Below are 18,610 nucleotides of genomic sequence, written 5' to 3' on the forward strand. Positions count from 1 at the left end.
GTAGTTCACTTTCAAAACAAACATTTACAGATAATGTACTCAACCCCTTGTCATCCAAGATGTTCATGTCTTTCTTTCTTCAGTTGTAAGGCAATTATGTTTTTTGAGGAAAACATTTCAGGATTTCTCTCCATATAATGGACTTCTATGGTGCCCCGAGTTTGAACTTCCAAAATGCAGCTTCAAAGGGCTCTAAACGATCACAGCCGAGGAAAGAAGGGTCTTATCTAGTAAAAAGGATCGGTTATTTAAAAAAAAAAATATATATATATATAATTTATATACTTTTTAACCTCAAATGCTTGTCTTGTCTAGCTATGTATGTACTATTAAAAAGTATATAAATCGTTAATGTTTTTAGAAAATAACCGATCGGTTTGCTCGATAAGACCCTTCTTTCTTGACTGGGATAATTTAGAGCCCTTTGAAGCTGCATTTAAACTGCATTTTGGAAGTTCAAACTTGGGGGCACCATAGAAGTCCACTATATGGAGAGAAATCCTGAAATATTTTGCTTAAAAAACATAATTTCTTTACGACTGAGGAAAGAAAGACATGAACATCTTGAATGACAACGGGGTGGGTACATTATTTGTAAATTTTTGTTCTGAAAGTGAACTACTCCTTTAACATCTTTGGCCCACATACAATCAAAGTGAATTGAGATTTTTACCGCCAAGCTCTGAAAAGACAAATAAACATCTGAATTCATGGATTTTATATCATTTTGGAGCTTGGCTTTATAAAACACCATCTACTTGCATTGTATCTAAAAGCACAGCTTGTACATTTTTCTGTAACATCTCATTTTGTTTCATGAAAGGAAGACATACAAGGCCGAACCTTCAGAATGAGTAAGTACGATATAAAATTTTCATTTTGATGTGAACTCCCTTTAAATGCTAAAGCACGCTGGTGTCGGGTGATCGTACCTCTCCTCCCTTCATGTTCTTCATTCCCATGTCTCCCTTGCCTTTCTTTCCCTTCTTGCCTTTTTTCTTCTTAAGGCAGGTCTTTTTAACGATGCAGAAGCAGCAGGTGAGAATGAGGACCACAGCTACGATCGCGATGGCGATGATAGCCCAGGGAGGCACTAAAAGTGAGAGAAAGACAGAAAGATGGAGGAACAGAGGCTGGAAATACAACTCTAGATTGATCAGGGTCATTAAGAGAGCCAAGCTCTTTGCACCATTACCGTCATCAATACAGAAAGGGCTAAAATCTAGCTGCTGCTAGGGGAGAATGTATGTAACTGCAAAACCGTAGCTTCAGGCATATTCTAGACAAGGAAAGATCGTCAAGACTAGTGCTGCACCCCAAATAGTCGACTAAACGTTAGTCTGCCAAAATTTTATTAGTCTGTTACTCACCGAAAAAAAAAAAATGCATGTGTCCTTGACGGAAATATCGTTATTAGCTGGTGCCTGAGGTCATTACCAGGGGCGATTCGACGGATATCAGTATTAGCGGGCTTAGCCATGTAATGATGGTATGATGAAAAAAAAATATATATATGTATTGCTTAACAGGTTCTACACTTATCAAGTCGACTTCTCAATCCTGATTCATTTTCTAATTATTTTAACTAACCAGATCATATTCATTTAAACAGTATCTCACAAAAGTGAGTACAGCCCTCACATTTCAGCAACCCTTTTAGTATATCTTCTTAAGGGTCAATACTATAGAAATGAAACTTGGATATATTTTAGAGTAGTCAATGTGCAGCTCGTATAGCAGTATAGATTTACTGTCCCCTGAAAATAACTCAACATACAGCCATTATTGTCAAAATAGCTGGCAACAAAAGTGAGTACACCCTAAGTGAACTTGTCCAAAGTGTCAATATATTGTATTAGCACCATTGTTCTGTTACTGCCAGGCAGGCCTTTTAGGACTGCCTTTCAGGACCCTTAGGAAGAATAGCTGCAGCACGGCTGTAGCTAATGGGGATCCTTTAAAAAAAAAACTAAAAAAAAACAAAACAAAAAAAAACTAAAACTGCCTTAATCATCCTGGGCTTGGAATTGACCAGAGCTGCACAGGTTGTTGCTGGGATCCTCTTCCACTCCTCACAGAGCTGCTGGACGTTAGACACATGGTGCTTCTCCACATTACGCTTAAGAATGCCTCACAAGTGCTTAACAGGGTTCAGGTCTGGAGACATACTTGGCCACCCCATCACCTTCACCTTTAGCTTCCTCAGCAAGGCAGTTGTCATCTTGGTGGTGTGTTTGGGGTCGTTATCATGTTGGAAAACTGCCGTTCAGCCTAGTTTCTGGAGGTAAGGCATCATGTTCTGCTTCAGAATGTACAGTACATAATGGAATCTATGTTTCCCTCAATGAACTGGTTGTTTTCAGTAAACTGTTTGCAGGCTTTTTTGTGAGCTAGCTTCAGATGAGGCTTCCTTTTGGGATGACGCATATGCAAACCGACTTTGCATTGCATTGTGTGGCGTATGGTCTGAGCACTGACAAGCTGACCTTCTACTTCTGCAACCTTGAAAGCAATGCTGGCAGCACTCATGCATCTGTTTTTTGAAGCCAGGTTCTGCACCTGACACACAGAACGAGTGCTCAACTTCGTTGATCGACCCTTGCAAGGCCTGTTCCGAATGGAACTCATCTTGGAAAACCTCTGTATAACCCTGACCACTGTAGTGTAACCATGTTTCAGGGTGTTACTGAACCTCTAATAGCCTTGGCCATCTTTGTGGAGAGCAACAATTCTAATTCTCAAATCTTTAGAGAGTTCTTTGCCATGAGATGCCATGTTGAACATCCAGTGGTCAGTATGAGAGAATCGTAATTAAAGCACCTAATTTTAACTGCTCTAATACAAGATACACAACTTTGTATGGTCCTGTCAAGCAGACAAATCATAAACATGGTGAATATGACATGTGACTGTGCATGGTTAAACAACATACTGCTGTTATCACTTAGGGTGTACTCACTTTTGTTACCAGCCATTTTGACAATAATGGCTGTATGTTGAGTTATTTTCAGAGGACACTAAATCTATACTGCTATATAAGCTTCACATTGACTACTCTAAAATATATCCAAGTTTCATTTCTATAATATTGTCCCTTGAGAAGATATACTAAAATGGTTGCTGAAATGTGAGAGGTGTACTCACTTTTGTGAGAGACTGTGTTTATTTAGAATGGACAAACCTTATTTTACTGTAATTGTCTAGTCAGTAGTGGCAGTATGTTTATTCTCCCCTGTATGAAACCATTTCTTTTTGTTTTCTATTTAAAAATAAACGAATAAATAACAGCACATGGATCTATCAATTTGCCACTTCTATAATTCAAAGTGACACAGATCAAAAAACACAAAACCATTTACTCTAAGGCTATAAGTGTCACAATAAGCTGCTGAGCCATTATTTAGTAGAATGAAGTAACTTCACATGATGTTTCTCTGTCTTTGTCATTCACTCTGATAAGCAGTTTTAATGAATGCATTGACTAAGTGCTGTCACTGCACTATAATTTTTTTTCATGATTTATTATCATAACTTTTTGCAAATCTTATGTCAAATCAACTTAGATTCACAAATGTTGTACAGATAACAATATTCAGAGTTTCTGTTAATTAATCTAATCTCCTTGTATCAACTCAATTCTTTATTTTAAACTCAACATTCTAACTCAACCAGGTTAGGCTACTTAGTTCACCCAATATAGTTCACCCAAAACTAGCATATTACTAAAAAATTGCATTTAAGAAAAACAACTGCACAGATGCAGATATTTGAAAACTGTATCGATAAATGCACACATCTTGCCCTTTGCAATATCGCTGTGCCATTGTCGACTAAAGAATATGCAAAATAATGCTGACTAAAAGACGTGGAGGAGCTGAAGCTCATTCATCGACCTCATATATGGCTTTTTATTTGAAACTGAAACATTTAAGTAGTGGCAACTTTACTCGCTCTTATGTTATCCTAGATAAATGTGCGTTACAGGCATGTATCCGAGTGTTTGTGCAAAGTGTGGAAGCTCTTAGAACACTACTGCATGACATGAAGGCACCAACGCGACCCCCCCAAGGATTACTTGCATTTGGGAAACAAGTGGAAACAACTTAAAATACTCCATCATTTTTGCTCATGCCGATAAGATAATGCATCATTCAAAACTGTTAAGTTTCTACTTTTACTTTTACATGTGTACACTAACAATATCAATACAATTTTGTGCTTTTGTAAAATAAAGCAAAAACAGGATGCACTTTTTGCCATCCCAGTCTCCGTGAACTGGAGTGCATCACAAAAATTAAACTAAACTCACAGTGCAGGCTACTTATGAAAGTACATTTCCACCAGTGAATAAAAAAAAAAAAAAAAAAAAAAAAACACCAAGGAAATTTTAAATTTAATTAAGAGGCATTTACACTGTTCTAATGCACAGATCCGATCTTTTGACCATATCTGATTTTTTGGCCCGCCTCTTTACATTCACTTTAGACACGACTGCATTTGATATAGTGTTTACATTAATTTCCACCCAAAATGATTGTCAGTGATAGCTTTACTATGCACATCATAGACCCTCTGTTTTTTTAATGGCCGTACAATAAAATTATTTATATAATTCATGTCAAGTGGCCATTACTATTTTCCAGCATGGACAACAGCTGCAATGGATGTTTTGCAGCACAAAATCTTACTGAACGGATAAAAACCAGAAAATAACAATAATTTTCATTTGTTATGTTATCTACTGATCTTTAGAGGTAGAATTCATTAGTGAAGTAAAGTAGTGCCACTGAGATATTTATTTAAATGAATTTGAATGAATTAACAAGAGGCAGAACACGCAAGCGAGAGTGAAGCTTGTAAACAAGTAAAGCTTGTTGGTTTAATGACAAAAACTGCCAAGTTATCACCACACTGCTGAGAAATATAATGTAGCTTTTAGTAACTAAGCTGTTGGGATTGAAAACAAGTTCCTAAAAGTGTAATTACTTGCCTATATAGAGCTTCCATCTCAATATGTGCAAACACATATAGTACAGCACACTGTTATTAAAACAATATCTTTATGGGCAAACGTGTTGCCCTTGCATCAGAGGGGAATTGGAGATGTGTTTTGTCATAGGCCGGATGTCCAGGTATCGGATATGTATCCAATTAAAAATTCACATTTGCAGATCATATGTGAAAAAATCTTGTACGGATCTTGTGCAGATTTTTGTGTTTACACGTGTGCAACAAATTCTGATCTGTGTCAGATGTGAGAAAATATGGAACCCCATTTCTGCCACTAAATAAAAAATAAAACAGTAATTGTGACTTTTTATCTCACAATTGTGAGTTTACATCTTGCAGTTCTGATTGTTTTTCTCAGAACTGTGTGATTGAAAGCTATAAAGTCCAATTCCGAGAGAATAAGACTATCTAGCAATTCTGAACTTTTTCGTAGAATTGTAAGTTTAAATATCACAATTCTTGACTTCTTTTCTCTAAATGGAGTTTCTATCACACAATTCTGACTTTATAACTTGCAATTGTAAGAAAGAAAGTCAGAATTGTGACAAAAAGTCACAATTATCTTGTTTTATTTTTTTATTTTCAGTTGTGGAAATGGGCTTTCATAGCTACTTGCCTCACAGACATGAGAAATATTTCTATAGAAAGCTCAAAATGTCTACTTTTAAACAAACCAAATAAAATACTCTCGAAAACCACTGTACTGTGGAGATGGTGAGTTGTGATTGTGAACTTTTTTCAGCTGACACAGAAAACATTAGCTCATTAATAAATAATTAAAATATCTGAAACTATATTTTCCCCAACACATTCATAGTTATTACTTTTTCCGGTATATATTTAAGTAATTAAATTAATATAAACATGCGATAAGTCGACTAACAACTTAAATGAAGGACTATCAGTCAGCCACACAAATCTTTAGTCAAGGACAGCCCTAGTCAAGACAGACTTTTATGTTGGCTTGACAAAGCCTAGCTAGAACATTTAAATAAGTTTTAGGAAGGTTATAGTTTGAAGGTTATACAGATAGATGCTAGGATGTCCTGCGTGGTTGCAAGGGTTTTTTTTACTGGCAGTTGCTACTACGGTTTTGCTAGGTTTCTCTGGGTAGTTTCTAGCTCACTGGTCTGCAGTCGCTATGGTTTTTTAAGGGTGTTGCTCTTAATGGTTGCTTGGACTTTTTTTTTATGTTTTGAGTGGTTGCTAGGGTGTTTCTAGGCAGTCTGACATTTTTATTAGTTAGAAAGACACTAAAGAACACACTAAACAGCAGAGTCTGAAGATCTGGGATTAGTTTGTAGCTTGAGTTATAGTTATGCATGTTGGTCTCTGGTCAGCGATAATAAATAGTCAAATACTTACGTGGAAGCTTGTCCATCTCATTGAGGAACTTGTTTTTGATGTCACCAAAGACATCATTCTTGCTGACTGGGCCCTGGTTCTCGGTGGAGTTGTCTGCCGTTGTGGATACAGCAGGGGCCATGGTCAGGGCACTCGCACCCGTAGGCTCTGGGCCCACCATGGCTGCAGGCTTCTTCTTGAACAAATTCCACTTCATGCTTGATGGCTACACCAACAGAAACCCTGCCAGGGAAAAAGAGTCAACATGACATGAGTGTGATGAGCTGCTCCTGAGTCTCTGAATCTTGTTCCCTTTGATGGAAACTGAACGAAATGACTTACTCGCTCCATCAAACATGCAAATTTGGCAGACATAGACATCATGAGACATACTGTCTAATCGCTTGATTATTAAAATGTGCCCAATAATGTGAAAGGTGATGTGCCACTTAAGTAAGTGGATTTTATCAGTAACAAAGTTCAGCAGGATTGAATAAATGAACAAACATAGTTTAATTTAATTTAGGATAGGAAGTAAAACTCCCTTACATGAAAATGAAAAAATGTCCACTTAGGTTTTATTCACCCAAAAATGCTTATTTTGACTTCACAGGACTCCATTTTTGGAAATAGGATATCTTACATTTTAAGGAAATATGCAAATTAATGACTAATCATTTTTAATAATGAAACGGTATTAACTTATTAACAGGTAAATAATTTTACATTTGAAAATCTGAATGAAAACATCTGACATTCTCCAATATATATATTTTTTTACACACAAGAACATGTTATTTTGTTCCTCTAAAGATTCTTTAAAATGTTACCATTTTATTAAAAAAAAACAGACTCCATAGTTCAATCTGAAAAAAAAAATACTAATTTATATATATATATATATATATATATATATAGCATATATTTATTGCTCAATAATGAAATGGTAAGTATTGACTTATTAACATGTAAAAAAAACTAAGAGGTTAAGAGGTTAAAGCATGAGTATGATTAAAGTGTATGTTTACTTGAATCCCTTAACATAAAAACTATCAGATGTCTGTTTTTTAGGCATAAATTATAAAAAATAAATTATAAAAAAATAGATTCAAAGTTCCAGATAGCTCAACTGAAGGTGTTCCATCCATGCTGCAAAGAATGGTAAACATAATGAAAAGCGACTTAGCCCTCTGATTTCATTAAAAACCAAGCAATATAGGCAAACAAAACGTATTTCTCATTTCTCAAGCGTCAATTTTCTGCTCCAGTGGCGGAGAGCCTGTCTGTACCCATTGCATTGCGTGAATAATTTAATGAAGCTGACAATTCACGGGATAAGCCATTTTATTATTCAAGCACCCATTCCTGCGCTGCTTGGGAATGTATGGCAAAATGTGCTATGCTGCAGTTATGCAATCTGACATTGCATAAGTCGAGTGGCCCACAGACAGACTGCAGGAGGAGCTAACAAAAGAAAAGATGCAAAGAAGGATAGAAAGCACCAGCGTGAGTCAGAGCCGCAGCCCGGAAGCCTCTCGAGAACACATCTTGATTAATGACACTTCAGCACCTGCAAATCGCAATGAAAACATCCGACGTTTTCAGACTTTTCCACACACGCAGAAGTTAATTTGTTCCTCTAAAGATTCTCAATAATCTTCAATGTTACCATTTTCTTTTTAAAAACCAGACTGCATAATACAGCTTGTGTACAGTTATAGAATACAAATATCATTTTAAGATGAATTAAGCAATTAAGTTCATGTTTTAAACATAAACCTCACAATGTTATGTTAGATTTATGCTGAAAACAAGAAAAAATCCATTTTGCAAATTGGTAAGTAAAAAAAAACAAACATTTATTATCTGAAAGCCAAGTAATTCTATTTTTCCATGTTCATTCATATTGTTTTAAGGGTGTTTGTTTTAAATTATATTGTAAAGCATATTGACTGTCAAACAATGGCGTTAAATTCATAAATATTACTTGGAATTGCCAATGCCCCAAATATGCAATGATATTTACATGAAATATAGGGTACATTATGGTTAGTTCAATTGTTTTGTATTATTTTTCTTTTTATTTGCTTGAGTGAACAATATCAGCACAATAACTCCTTGTCCCTGAACTGATTCAAAAAGACTAATGTTGCAACGTGATTCAGTTTCATTAGACACATCTGACATATTTACAGAGTGACTCAGAATCTGGACCATTTTCAAGATTTAACAAATACTGACAAATAATGCACTTGTTTGAACAGCTTGCAACCAGCCCACAGCTGTCCAATTATATGATATTACTAATTCATGGTGGAAAAAAAACGAGACCTGTGATCTAAGGAAATTGGCTGACTAAACGATCCCAAGGTAGTTTCAACTGTCTTGCAGTTGAATGAGTCTAGTAAAATGAAGGAGATGCTCCAAATGGAAAATGATTGTTACTAATTCTCCAAATGATTGGAAGTTAATAAACAAAGTTCTATCATGACATCTCTCAGAAGATTTTAGCATGGTAATGGATGACAATGTTAATGTATTTGGTCTTGGCGGAATAGATCTGCTGTTGTTGTAAATTTTTGCTGCTGCAAAGCAAGGACAGTAACTTGCTACTGCCAATACATACATAAATACACTGCTGTGAGTATTTAAGACATACTGCTGCTGCACAAATAGCATATGAAATAACCCATACCACATCTATACAGGTGGAGCTGGGGAGGTGAAGGGTTTCAGAAGAACTCTGAGAGCTCACTGGCTGCGTATGCAACATGAGCCAATCAGCTTGTGTCAAATAGCTTAATGCTGTGATTACCATCAGTTTGCGTTAAGGACACATCAGCTTGCGACATCTAGAGTTTCATGAGAGAAATTGGTGTTAGTTAAAGCTTGAGAGAAAATATGTAAAAAAAAAAAAATGATTTATCATCACCAGTAGCAATAAGTGTCCAACACATTCAGGTACAACCATTATTTTAGGCTGTCTCTAAAAAGTAAAACTATTTTAGACACATAATGCCAAAACTGTTGATTAGGGATGTGCAGTTGAGTCAATATCTATATCAATAACATTTGTAGAAATCTAAATAATTTTTGTATCTGTGTCTGTATCCAGATTTAACAAGAAGTGGGCGAGGCTTAAACGAAAAGTTCTTTAAGTTACATAAAAAGTTGTTTTAAATGCAATTCTTTTATTAATACACTCAACACACATTATCAGCTACTTTGCCGTATCTATAACCAAAAAATATCTATAACCAAAAAAAAAAAAAAACTCACTTTTTCCCTGAAAGTAATTAACCCTTAAATGCATACCTTGGGTCTTTAGCGACCCGAGACGTAATTTACTACCATCTCCCTTCTTTATTTTTTCAAGTTTGACATCAACTTTCTTAGTATTCCTCAATCTATTCATTATAAACAATATAACAAGAAAAAATAACAAAACATGAAACAATATCTGTTTTCTGATTTTTTGTACAAAGTGTAAAGGGTCGCTAGAGACCCAAGGTGTGTAATAGTGTAAGTATGTTTTTTGTGCGCAAAAATATGTAAATATCTGATGACTAAATACATGCAATTCACATTTATTCCTCGAGGTGGCACTGTTTGATAGACAATAATGACGAGATGTTTCACTCATAACTATCGCAGGCATAAAACGAAAGAATATCATCAGCAAAAATTAACTGGTTTGAATGGCTTTACTGCAGAGCAAATACTGTACGCAATAAAATATAAACGCCACTGTTATTTGATGGTGGATGTAGTGAATAAGCTGCCAGCGATCTGCTTTGAAGTTATTGAAAATGATAGTTTTGCGAAAATGGTTGAGATCACGAATATGAGCCAGTTGCTGAGTGTACTGTGGAAATGTGCTTTGAGGATGACAGCGATCGTATATCATCTGCTCAAATTAAACCCTTATATGCTTTGAAAGATAGGATAATGAAATATGCTTTATTTTATTTTTCTGTAATTGGTCTTAAAATATCAAGAGAGTTTTTTGCTATTGCAGAAATTAGAGATCCATCCGTGCTGGATATATACAGTAGGTCAGGCTCGCTACAGACCTGAATATGTAATGATTGGCAAAACATTCATGCATTAAGGGTTAACACAGGAAAAAATGCCCCAAAAGGGGGGTTATTATTATTGTTTTCTCAGATGGAGTTGAACTTAAGTTTGTGGACTGGTCGTGTTATCATGAACACCTAATAACACTCATTGTTTTGTATATAATTCCTGACAATCAGTGAACTGACACACTGAAGAAGACTGATTTACTGTTTTAAGACCCCTTTTTGTATTTTTGTTTTGTTATAATGTAAAACAACTAAAAGTAAAATAAAAATATAAGGACAAAAAAAATCTAATTTTATATTTTTGTCATTTACCAGAGGAACTTTGTGTTGAGTTATGTCTGAACAATCATCCATAACCTTGAATAGGAGGACTGTTTATAAAACAGCTAATCAGAGAACATATTCAGTGGTTAAAACTCTGATCATACTTTATCGTAATGTCCAGTTTGTACTATTAACTAGCTATTAGCTATGACTTTTGCCTCAATAAATTCCTAATTACTCCTTATTAATAGTTGGTTAGATAGTTGTTAAGTTTAGGTTTTTGGTAGGATTAAGGATGTAGAAAATCATCCAGAATAAGTCATTAATATGTGCTCTATAAGTACTAATAAACATCCAATATGCTTGTAATATGCATGCAATTAAAGGAGAAGTTCACTTTCAGAATAAACGTTTCATGTTTCTTGTGAGTAAATTAGTTTAAAAAAAATTAAGGTTTTTGAGGAAATCATTCCAGGATTTTCTCCATGTAGAGGACTTTAATGGGAATCAACGAGTTGAAGATCCAAATTGCAGTTTCAATGCAGCTTCAAAGGGCTCTACATGATCCCAGCCGAGGAATAAAGGTCTTATCTAGTGAAATGATCGGCCATTTTATAAACAAAACCACAAATGCTCATCTTGCACTAGCTCTGCGATGTATGTCTATGACTTCATGCATTGCGTAGGAAAGGTCATGCGACTGTGTACCTCGATTCAAAAAGGAAAGGTAGGGCGAAAAACAAATAACTGTAATTTTTTCCTCGAACTTCAAAATCGTCCAACATCGTTGTTTTACCTTTTTTTTTGTAAAGGGCATTTGACTTTCTTTGCACATTCGTGTTGTAAACAATGGGTCAGTACTTCTGCCAACGTCACATGTGACCTTTCCAACAATTACGTAATGCACAAAGTCCAGCTTGTGCAAGACAAGCATTTGTGGTTAAAAAGTATATACATTTTTATTGTTTTTAAGAAAATGTCTGATTGTTTCACTAGATAAGACCCTCATTCCTCGGCTGGGATCGTATAGATCCCTTTGAAGCTGCATTGAAGCTGCAATTTGGACCTTCAACTCGTTGATCCCCATTGACATGCACTATATAAAGAAAAACCCTTCCTGTTTTCCTCAAAAACCTTAATTTCTTTGCGACTGAAGAAAGAATAATATAAATGCAAATCTGAAGACATAAAGACTACATAAATTACAGACCATCTCCAGAAGAGAGTGGGACAGAAAAATATTGTGTATCAAACTGTACAAGGTTTAAACAGAAAAAAGGAAAAAACATATCAAATAACAGAAAAAAAAAAAAAAAATGTCTGATTCAGTATTGCAGTTGATAATACTCTGGTCAAGCTCTGACTTCTAAGACATACGGGGCGGCTATTTCATTCTTAGAGTTAACACTTTGCATTTTTTAAAAGGTTTTGTATAATTTTAGAAGTTATTGTATAATATTGTGATTATCTTTGGCTCACCAAACACGATGAGTGACTGTATCTGCCAAATATTTTTCCTATTATTCAAATTTTTTTAATTTTGAAGCCATTATCCGTGCCTTTCCGATTAAGGACTACTTCAGACATGCTCATGCAAGTTATTTTGATAATTACAGATAATATCAGGCTATATTAACACACTCATTGTCTAAACCCGACCCTAATGAAAATGTGATGCAATGTTGGCCATATCCTCCCCTCTCCTTTTCTCTGAAGCATCTTTTGTGCGTTTAACATGCTGATATGATCACTGGATTCACTGAGCTTGAGATTGATCCCTCTGTTTGCACTGAGGGAGATAGAGACGTGCTGCAGTGAATGAGAAGTTTGTGTCCACGTCTTTGCTCTGGGGTGACCGCTTACTGCTCAGAGGACAAGAGACACTTCGCTTTTTATGGGACACATTATCTTCACCGCACTCACACTGACTTTACAGCTCTCTGAGATCCTCCTGCTGTTTTATCTGTGCGACTGCCAGGGCACATATTGTAAATACAACCGAACAAATAAACAGATACAAATACAATGGAAGTCTGGCTCCGATAAAGCGGTCTGTGAATGCGATGTCTAGGAATAATCAGATGTAATCAGCAGAATGGAAGTCTGTTTTGTCTTGCCAACAAACTCGCTGGCTACAATGACACATTTGACTTAGACAAAGTTTTAGCGAGCGCAGATAAATGGGACCGGATGAGTGATCTAGGAACAGAAGGAGCAGAAATGGACCTGCTCCAAAGGACGTGTTTGGCAGACCAAAGCAAACCTTTGGAGATGCATCTAGATATGACTGCTGAATTCCATAATGATAATTGCTTCAGGGCATCTGCCAAACTTCTCTTGTTCAGTGTGGGAGGAAATTCTCTATGCAATCCACTCATCAACACATCAACAAAGTTGAAGTTATTGCTTCTCAAGGAAGCTAATTATCCGCAATGATCCATTGTATGACATACAAGTTTACATATCGACTACACAGTGTCTTTGGGTGAAACTCACAAAACCATCAAGGACATGTCCAGGTTGTATTTCATCCCAGAATGACAAGAATGAAATGATAGTCTGCAAATAAAGTCTATTAGGATTTCTTTATTGCACTGCCATTTTAAATTTTTCGATAATTAAACCCATCTGTTCAGTTGTGCATTTATTGAATGAGCACTGTGCTACGTCCGAACAGATTGCATTATTTTATGTATAATCATTTTACTGTATTAATTAATTTGAAATCATTTTCTTTTTTTAAATCATCTTAAATGTTCTTAATTTTGTTTTTATTGTTGTGATTATTATTTTAAATTTTTATGATTTTTATGCTATTGTGATTTTAATTCCTTTTTATGTACAGCACTTTGAATTACCATTGTGTATGAAATATGCTATATAAATAAACTTGCCTTGCCTTGCCTTGCCATTCTCTCACCATTCTCATTATTGTATTGCAAAAAAATAATTTTCATTATAAAACAAGCAATATGCAAACATATCAAATTGCAAATATAAAAAAAAAAATTAAAAGTCATTTATCATAATTTTCATAATTTTTCAGATGTGCTTATTTGTAAAAAAAAAAAAAAAAGGTTTTCTTCATACAAAATAATTTATTTTCTATATATACTACTTTCTATACTTTCTATATATATATGTTCTATATATATTTATTCTTGCTTTTTTTTTTAAAGAAATTAATACATTCATTCACCAAGGATGTGAAAATATTTCAAAGAATCACAGGTTCCAAATGATTCCAACTATAGAGTTGTGGTACTCGGACTTGTACTCGGACTCGAGTCCGGTCTCGAGTTCAATTTTTAGCGGACTCGGACTTGTCACGGACTCGGATGCATTTTGACTCGGACTTGACTCGGACTCAAGCTTTTCGGACTCGGGAATAATTGCCGAGTCCAGCCGAGTCCAGGAACAGTTGACGGAAATTTTACTGACTCGATGCATTATTACGAAAGTGACATTCAGTATTCGCACGTGTTTAAAAGTCTTGCCAGTACTTGAAAGCCTGTTGGGAGAAATACAGATGTGTCACAATATCTGATCTGTGCATCCGGTCTTAAAGCGACAGCAGCGTAAACCTGCTGCAGCAGACTGCGTCATATTACATTTACCTATTTTATGACACAATTCAGAATTTTTTTATATGATGTTTATATGTTGTATTTCGGACTTTATTACTCAAATTAACTCAACAGAGTTTTCTGGGGAAAAATGTCAGAAGTGTGGGATTTAAACTGATGATTTTGAGCTGAGGGGAAAAGGGAGAATGCCATTTCTTATCAAAATTGTGATATATAATCTCGGAATTGTGAAAATAAAGTCAGAATTTTGAAATATAAACTCAAATTTACTTTTTTTTTACTCTTTTATTCCATGGCCTCCATAGACTGCTACTTAAAAACTGTCCCCGTACAGCCTCATTTTTATCCGAGAAAAAAAAAATCAAAATGCCATGCCAATGCCAATGCAACCCTGTCTAAGGTCTTACCATTCGTTATATAAAACCCAAAACAGCCAAAATCAGAGATAAGAGGTGAATTTTCTGCTCTTCAGGTCTCATTCACTAAGCTTCCTACCCACCCCGTTGAATTTATATATTTACTATATAACAGCAAATAAAGTCAAGTCCTCTCTTGCCCTATAATTTTTCACATTCTAAAAGCTGTTTCACTATAAAATATGTCACAATACATAAGTTATAACTTCTGTTACATGACTTTAAAGTTTGCTGAGCAGGACACTAATTAGGAGATGAGATGAGATGGTGTGAAATAAAAAATCCAAATGGCAATATGCAATAGCGGTTTGCTTTTTTACATTTAAATTGTCGTTGCCTTATTGTAGTTGTAAAGGTTAAAACAAGGTTAAGATACTGAAAAACAGTAGTGTTTAGTTGGACTCGGACTCGACTTGGACTCAATCCATTTGGACTCGGACTTGAGTCTGACTCGACCCATTTTGGACTCGGACTCGACTTAGGTGGACTCGACCCAACACTATTTCCAACATTGATAATAACAGCAATTAATCAGCATATTAGAATGATTTTTGAAGAATCATGTGACACTGAAAACTGAAGTAATGTCTGATAAAAATTCAGTTTTGCATCACAGGAATAAAGTATATTTTAAAATACATTAATATAGAACAGCACTATTTTAAACTGTAATAATAATTTTCTGTATTTCTGATTTAAGTAAATGCAGCCTTGATGAGCATATAAGAATTCTTTAAAAAAAAAACATTAAAAATCGTTGTGTATATATTTGTTTTTGTGATAAAAATTACTTAACACTAAAGACTTAACACTTTATTGCTGTTAACAACAAATGCACAAGTAAAGAAAAACTAACCAACTAAAATGAATCATTATATAACTAGTACAAATAAATCAAATTATCATTGTACAGTACGTCTTAATCAAACTGAGGTAAACTTGTTTTTGATATCAAGCACAAAACACAGAAGCTGTTGGTCCTGTCAAATATTTGGCTGAACAGAAACAAGCTATCCGGAGAGAGTGGGTGGTCTCCACAGAATCACAGCTCACTGTTAGTGCATGGCGCACAATATTGCTCAAAACAACAAAATAATATTACCAAGAAGTATTGTGCACTTAAAAAAAAGAAAGAACTTCAAATCAATCTGACATTATGTCTTGTATTAGACGTTGATTTGATTTTAGTACGTCCAAAGCACGTCAGTGTTACAGCCATTTTAATTGCATCTTCAATCTTGCAATTATGTTTGCATAATAGTGCTTGTATCAGTGCCAGTGTGGCATCATTAAATATTAGACAAGCTCAATCTTCACATGTACTGACAGGAACAGTTACCAGGAAAAAAGATGGCTTCTCATCAAAAAATGAAAAAGTTTCATCATTATCAGCAATCCAGCATTATACTTCATCTGTATTCAGAATAACACCCATCAAAGATTGATTACATTCATTACAACACTTGTCAAATTATCCTTATTATATATACATACATACACATAAACAGTCAAGCCCGAAATTCATACCCCCTTATTCAACCAGCAAGTTTTTTTTTTTTTTTTGACCAGAAATGACACAGGCTTTTCCCAAAAGATAACAAGACGATGTACAAGACGCATCATTGTGGAAAAAAAATATTTCTCAGCTTTTATTTACATTTGAACAAAAAGTGGCATGTCCAAAATTATTCATACCCTTTGCAAACCGTCTCAGTCTATGGGAAAATACAAAGTTCTATACCATTCCAAATAGTCCAAGCTGTTCTACAGCATCCTAATTACCCTGATTCATTGGGAACAGTTGTTTTAATCAACTCAACAGGTGAGAAACAGAAGCTCTCTGCTGTTGGACAGTCATGGCTAAGACAAAGGAGCTCACTGAGGACCTGCGGCTGTGCATTGTGGCTGCTCACAAGTCAGGAAAGGGCTATAAGACCATATCTAAATGTTTTGAAGTTCCAGTGGCTACAGTGCCAAGGTTTTTTTTTTTAAATACAAGACATTCCGCACTATGAAAAATCTCAGAGGACGTGGTCGAAAGCCAAAAGTGACACCTGTGCTGGCCAGGAGGATAGTGAGAGAAGTAAAGAAGAATCCAAGGATCACCACCAAGGCCATCCTGATGAATCTGGGCTCTGCTGGTGGCAACATCTCAAGGCAGACAGTCCAACAGACACTGCACACCGCTGGGTTCCACGGACGCAGACCAAGGAGGACACCACTTCTCCAGATAAGGCACGCAAAAGCCCGCTTGGCCTTTGCAAATGCTCATCTGGACAAAGAAGAATACTTCTGGTCTTCTGTTTTATGGTCAGATGAAACAAAAATTGAATTGTTTGGCCACAATGATGTAGCCTTCATTTGACGTAAAAAAGGAGAAGCCTTCAGCCCTAAGAACACCATCCCCACTGTCAAACATGGTGGTGGGAACCTAATGTTTTGGGGGTGTTTTTCAGCCGGTGGACCAGGGAACCTAATCGCAGTAAACAGCACCATGAAAAAGGAGCAATACATCAAAATTCTCAACAACAACATCAGGCAGTCTGCAGAGAAACTTGGCCTTGGGCACCAGTGGACATTTCAACACGACAACGACCAAAAACACACAGTAAAAGTGGAGAAGAAATGGTTAGCAGACAAAAACATTAACGTTTTCCAGTGGCCCAGACAGAGTCCTGACTTAAATCCAACTGAGAATCTGTGGAGGGAGCTAAGGATCAGGGTGATGGCAAGGAAACCCTCCAACCTGAAAGAGTTGGAGCTCATTGCTAAAGATGAATGGGCAAAAATACCCTGGAGACATGCAAAAAGCCGGTCAGCAGTTACAGGAAGCGTTTGATTGCTGTAATAGCCAAAAAAGGTTTTTCTGTTGATTATTGAGAAGGGTACGAATAATTTTGACACTTTTTGTTCAAATGTAAATAAAAGATGAGTAATATTTTTTTTCCACAAAGATGCCTCTTGTACATTGTCTTATTATCTTTTGGGAGAAGCCTGTGTCATTTCCGGTCAAAAAAAAAACTTGCTGGTTGAATAAAAGTAACTTTAAGTCAGAATTTGCCAGGGGTATGAGTAATTTCTGGCTTGACTATATATATATATATATATGTATATATATATATGTATATATATATATATATATATATATATATATATATATATATATATATATATATGTGTGTGTATATATATGTGTGTGTATATATATATATAGTGAAATTTTGGGTTTTTACAGAAAACAGAATTACAGGGCTGAAATGTTATTACATACAATATGCTGACCGAACCTAATAAGTGATGATGATGAGTTGTTTAATTGTTTGTATGTGATAACTCTGAAGCTGCTGCCTCAGCCTATTCTGGCTCATAACCTTGGGTGTGTATCGTTGACAAACTGCAGCTGTTCAACAAGTCCTCAGATGACAGATAATTTAAAACGTCACAGCCAGACGACCAAGGCCTGCCGCCCTCTCTAGCCTTCACAACGAGCCTCCAATTCCCTTTACACAGCTGTTTGCCAGGACTTTATCCCAGACGTGAGAAAACTACATAAACACGCTCACCCCGTTTCAGGGCCCTCAGCTACGACAAAACTGAGCACAATGATACAGTTAACAGTGTGGGCGTACATTATCTCACAGCACTTTTCTGCTTTATGTCGGGATTAATTCAAGGTGCTGCTTCTGTAACGAGCGTACAGACTCGCTGAGGTGAGAAATGAAAGACACTGACCGGTGACGCTGCGGCTCAGTGGGATAAATCCGCTGAAGTGGTTGGGTCAGCTCGTAATGCTTGACTGAGAACCAGTCGTGAATGTTTGCCTTTTTATTGCAGTCTAAGAGAGGGATGACTTTGGCTGATATGACGACAGCATTTTCTACAGTAGAATTGCAGATGAAACTCT

The 18,610-nt window shown here is 35.8% G+C and overlaps 1 protein-coding gene across 3 annotated transcripts in view; it reads right to left on the reverse strand.

The window, feature by feature from the left end:
• Window positions 1-18,610, reverse strand: part of syt2a (synaptotagmin IIa) — a 128,330-nt gene that overhangs the window by 28,775 nt on the left and 80,945 nt on the right. For all 3 annotated transcript variants that reach the window (XM_073823027.1, XM_073823028.1, XM_073823026.1), the window contains exons 2-3: window positions 6,376-6,597; window positions 933-1,093 (exon numbers count right to left, since the gene is read on the reverse strand). In XM_073823027.1, the coding sequence (XP_073679128.1) occupies window positions 933-1,093; window positions 6,376-6,571 (357 nt within the window). In that variant the 5' untranslated portion in view covers window positions 6,572-6,597. The remainder of the gene's footprint in view (window positions 1-932; window positions 1,094-6,375; window positions 6,598-18,610) is intronic.

The sequence above is a fragment of the Garra rufa genome, chromosome 18 (genome assembly GCF_049309525.1).
Source record: "Garra rufa chromosome 18, GarRuf1.0, whole genome shotgun sequence".
Lineage (NCBI taxonomy): Eukaryota > Metazoa > Chordata > Actinopteri > Cypriniformes > Cyprinidae > Garra > Garra rufa.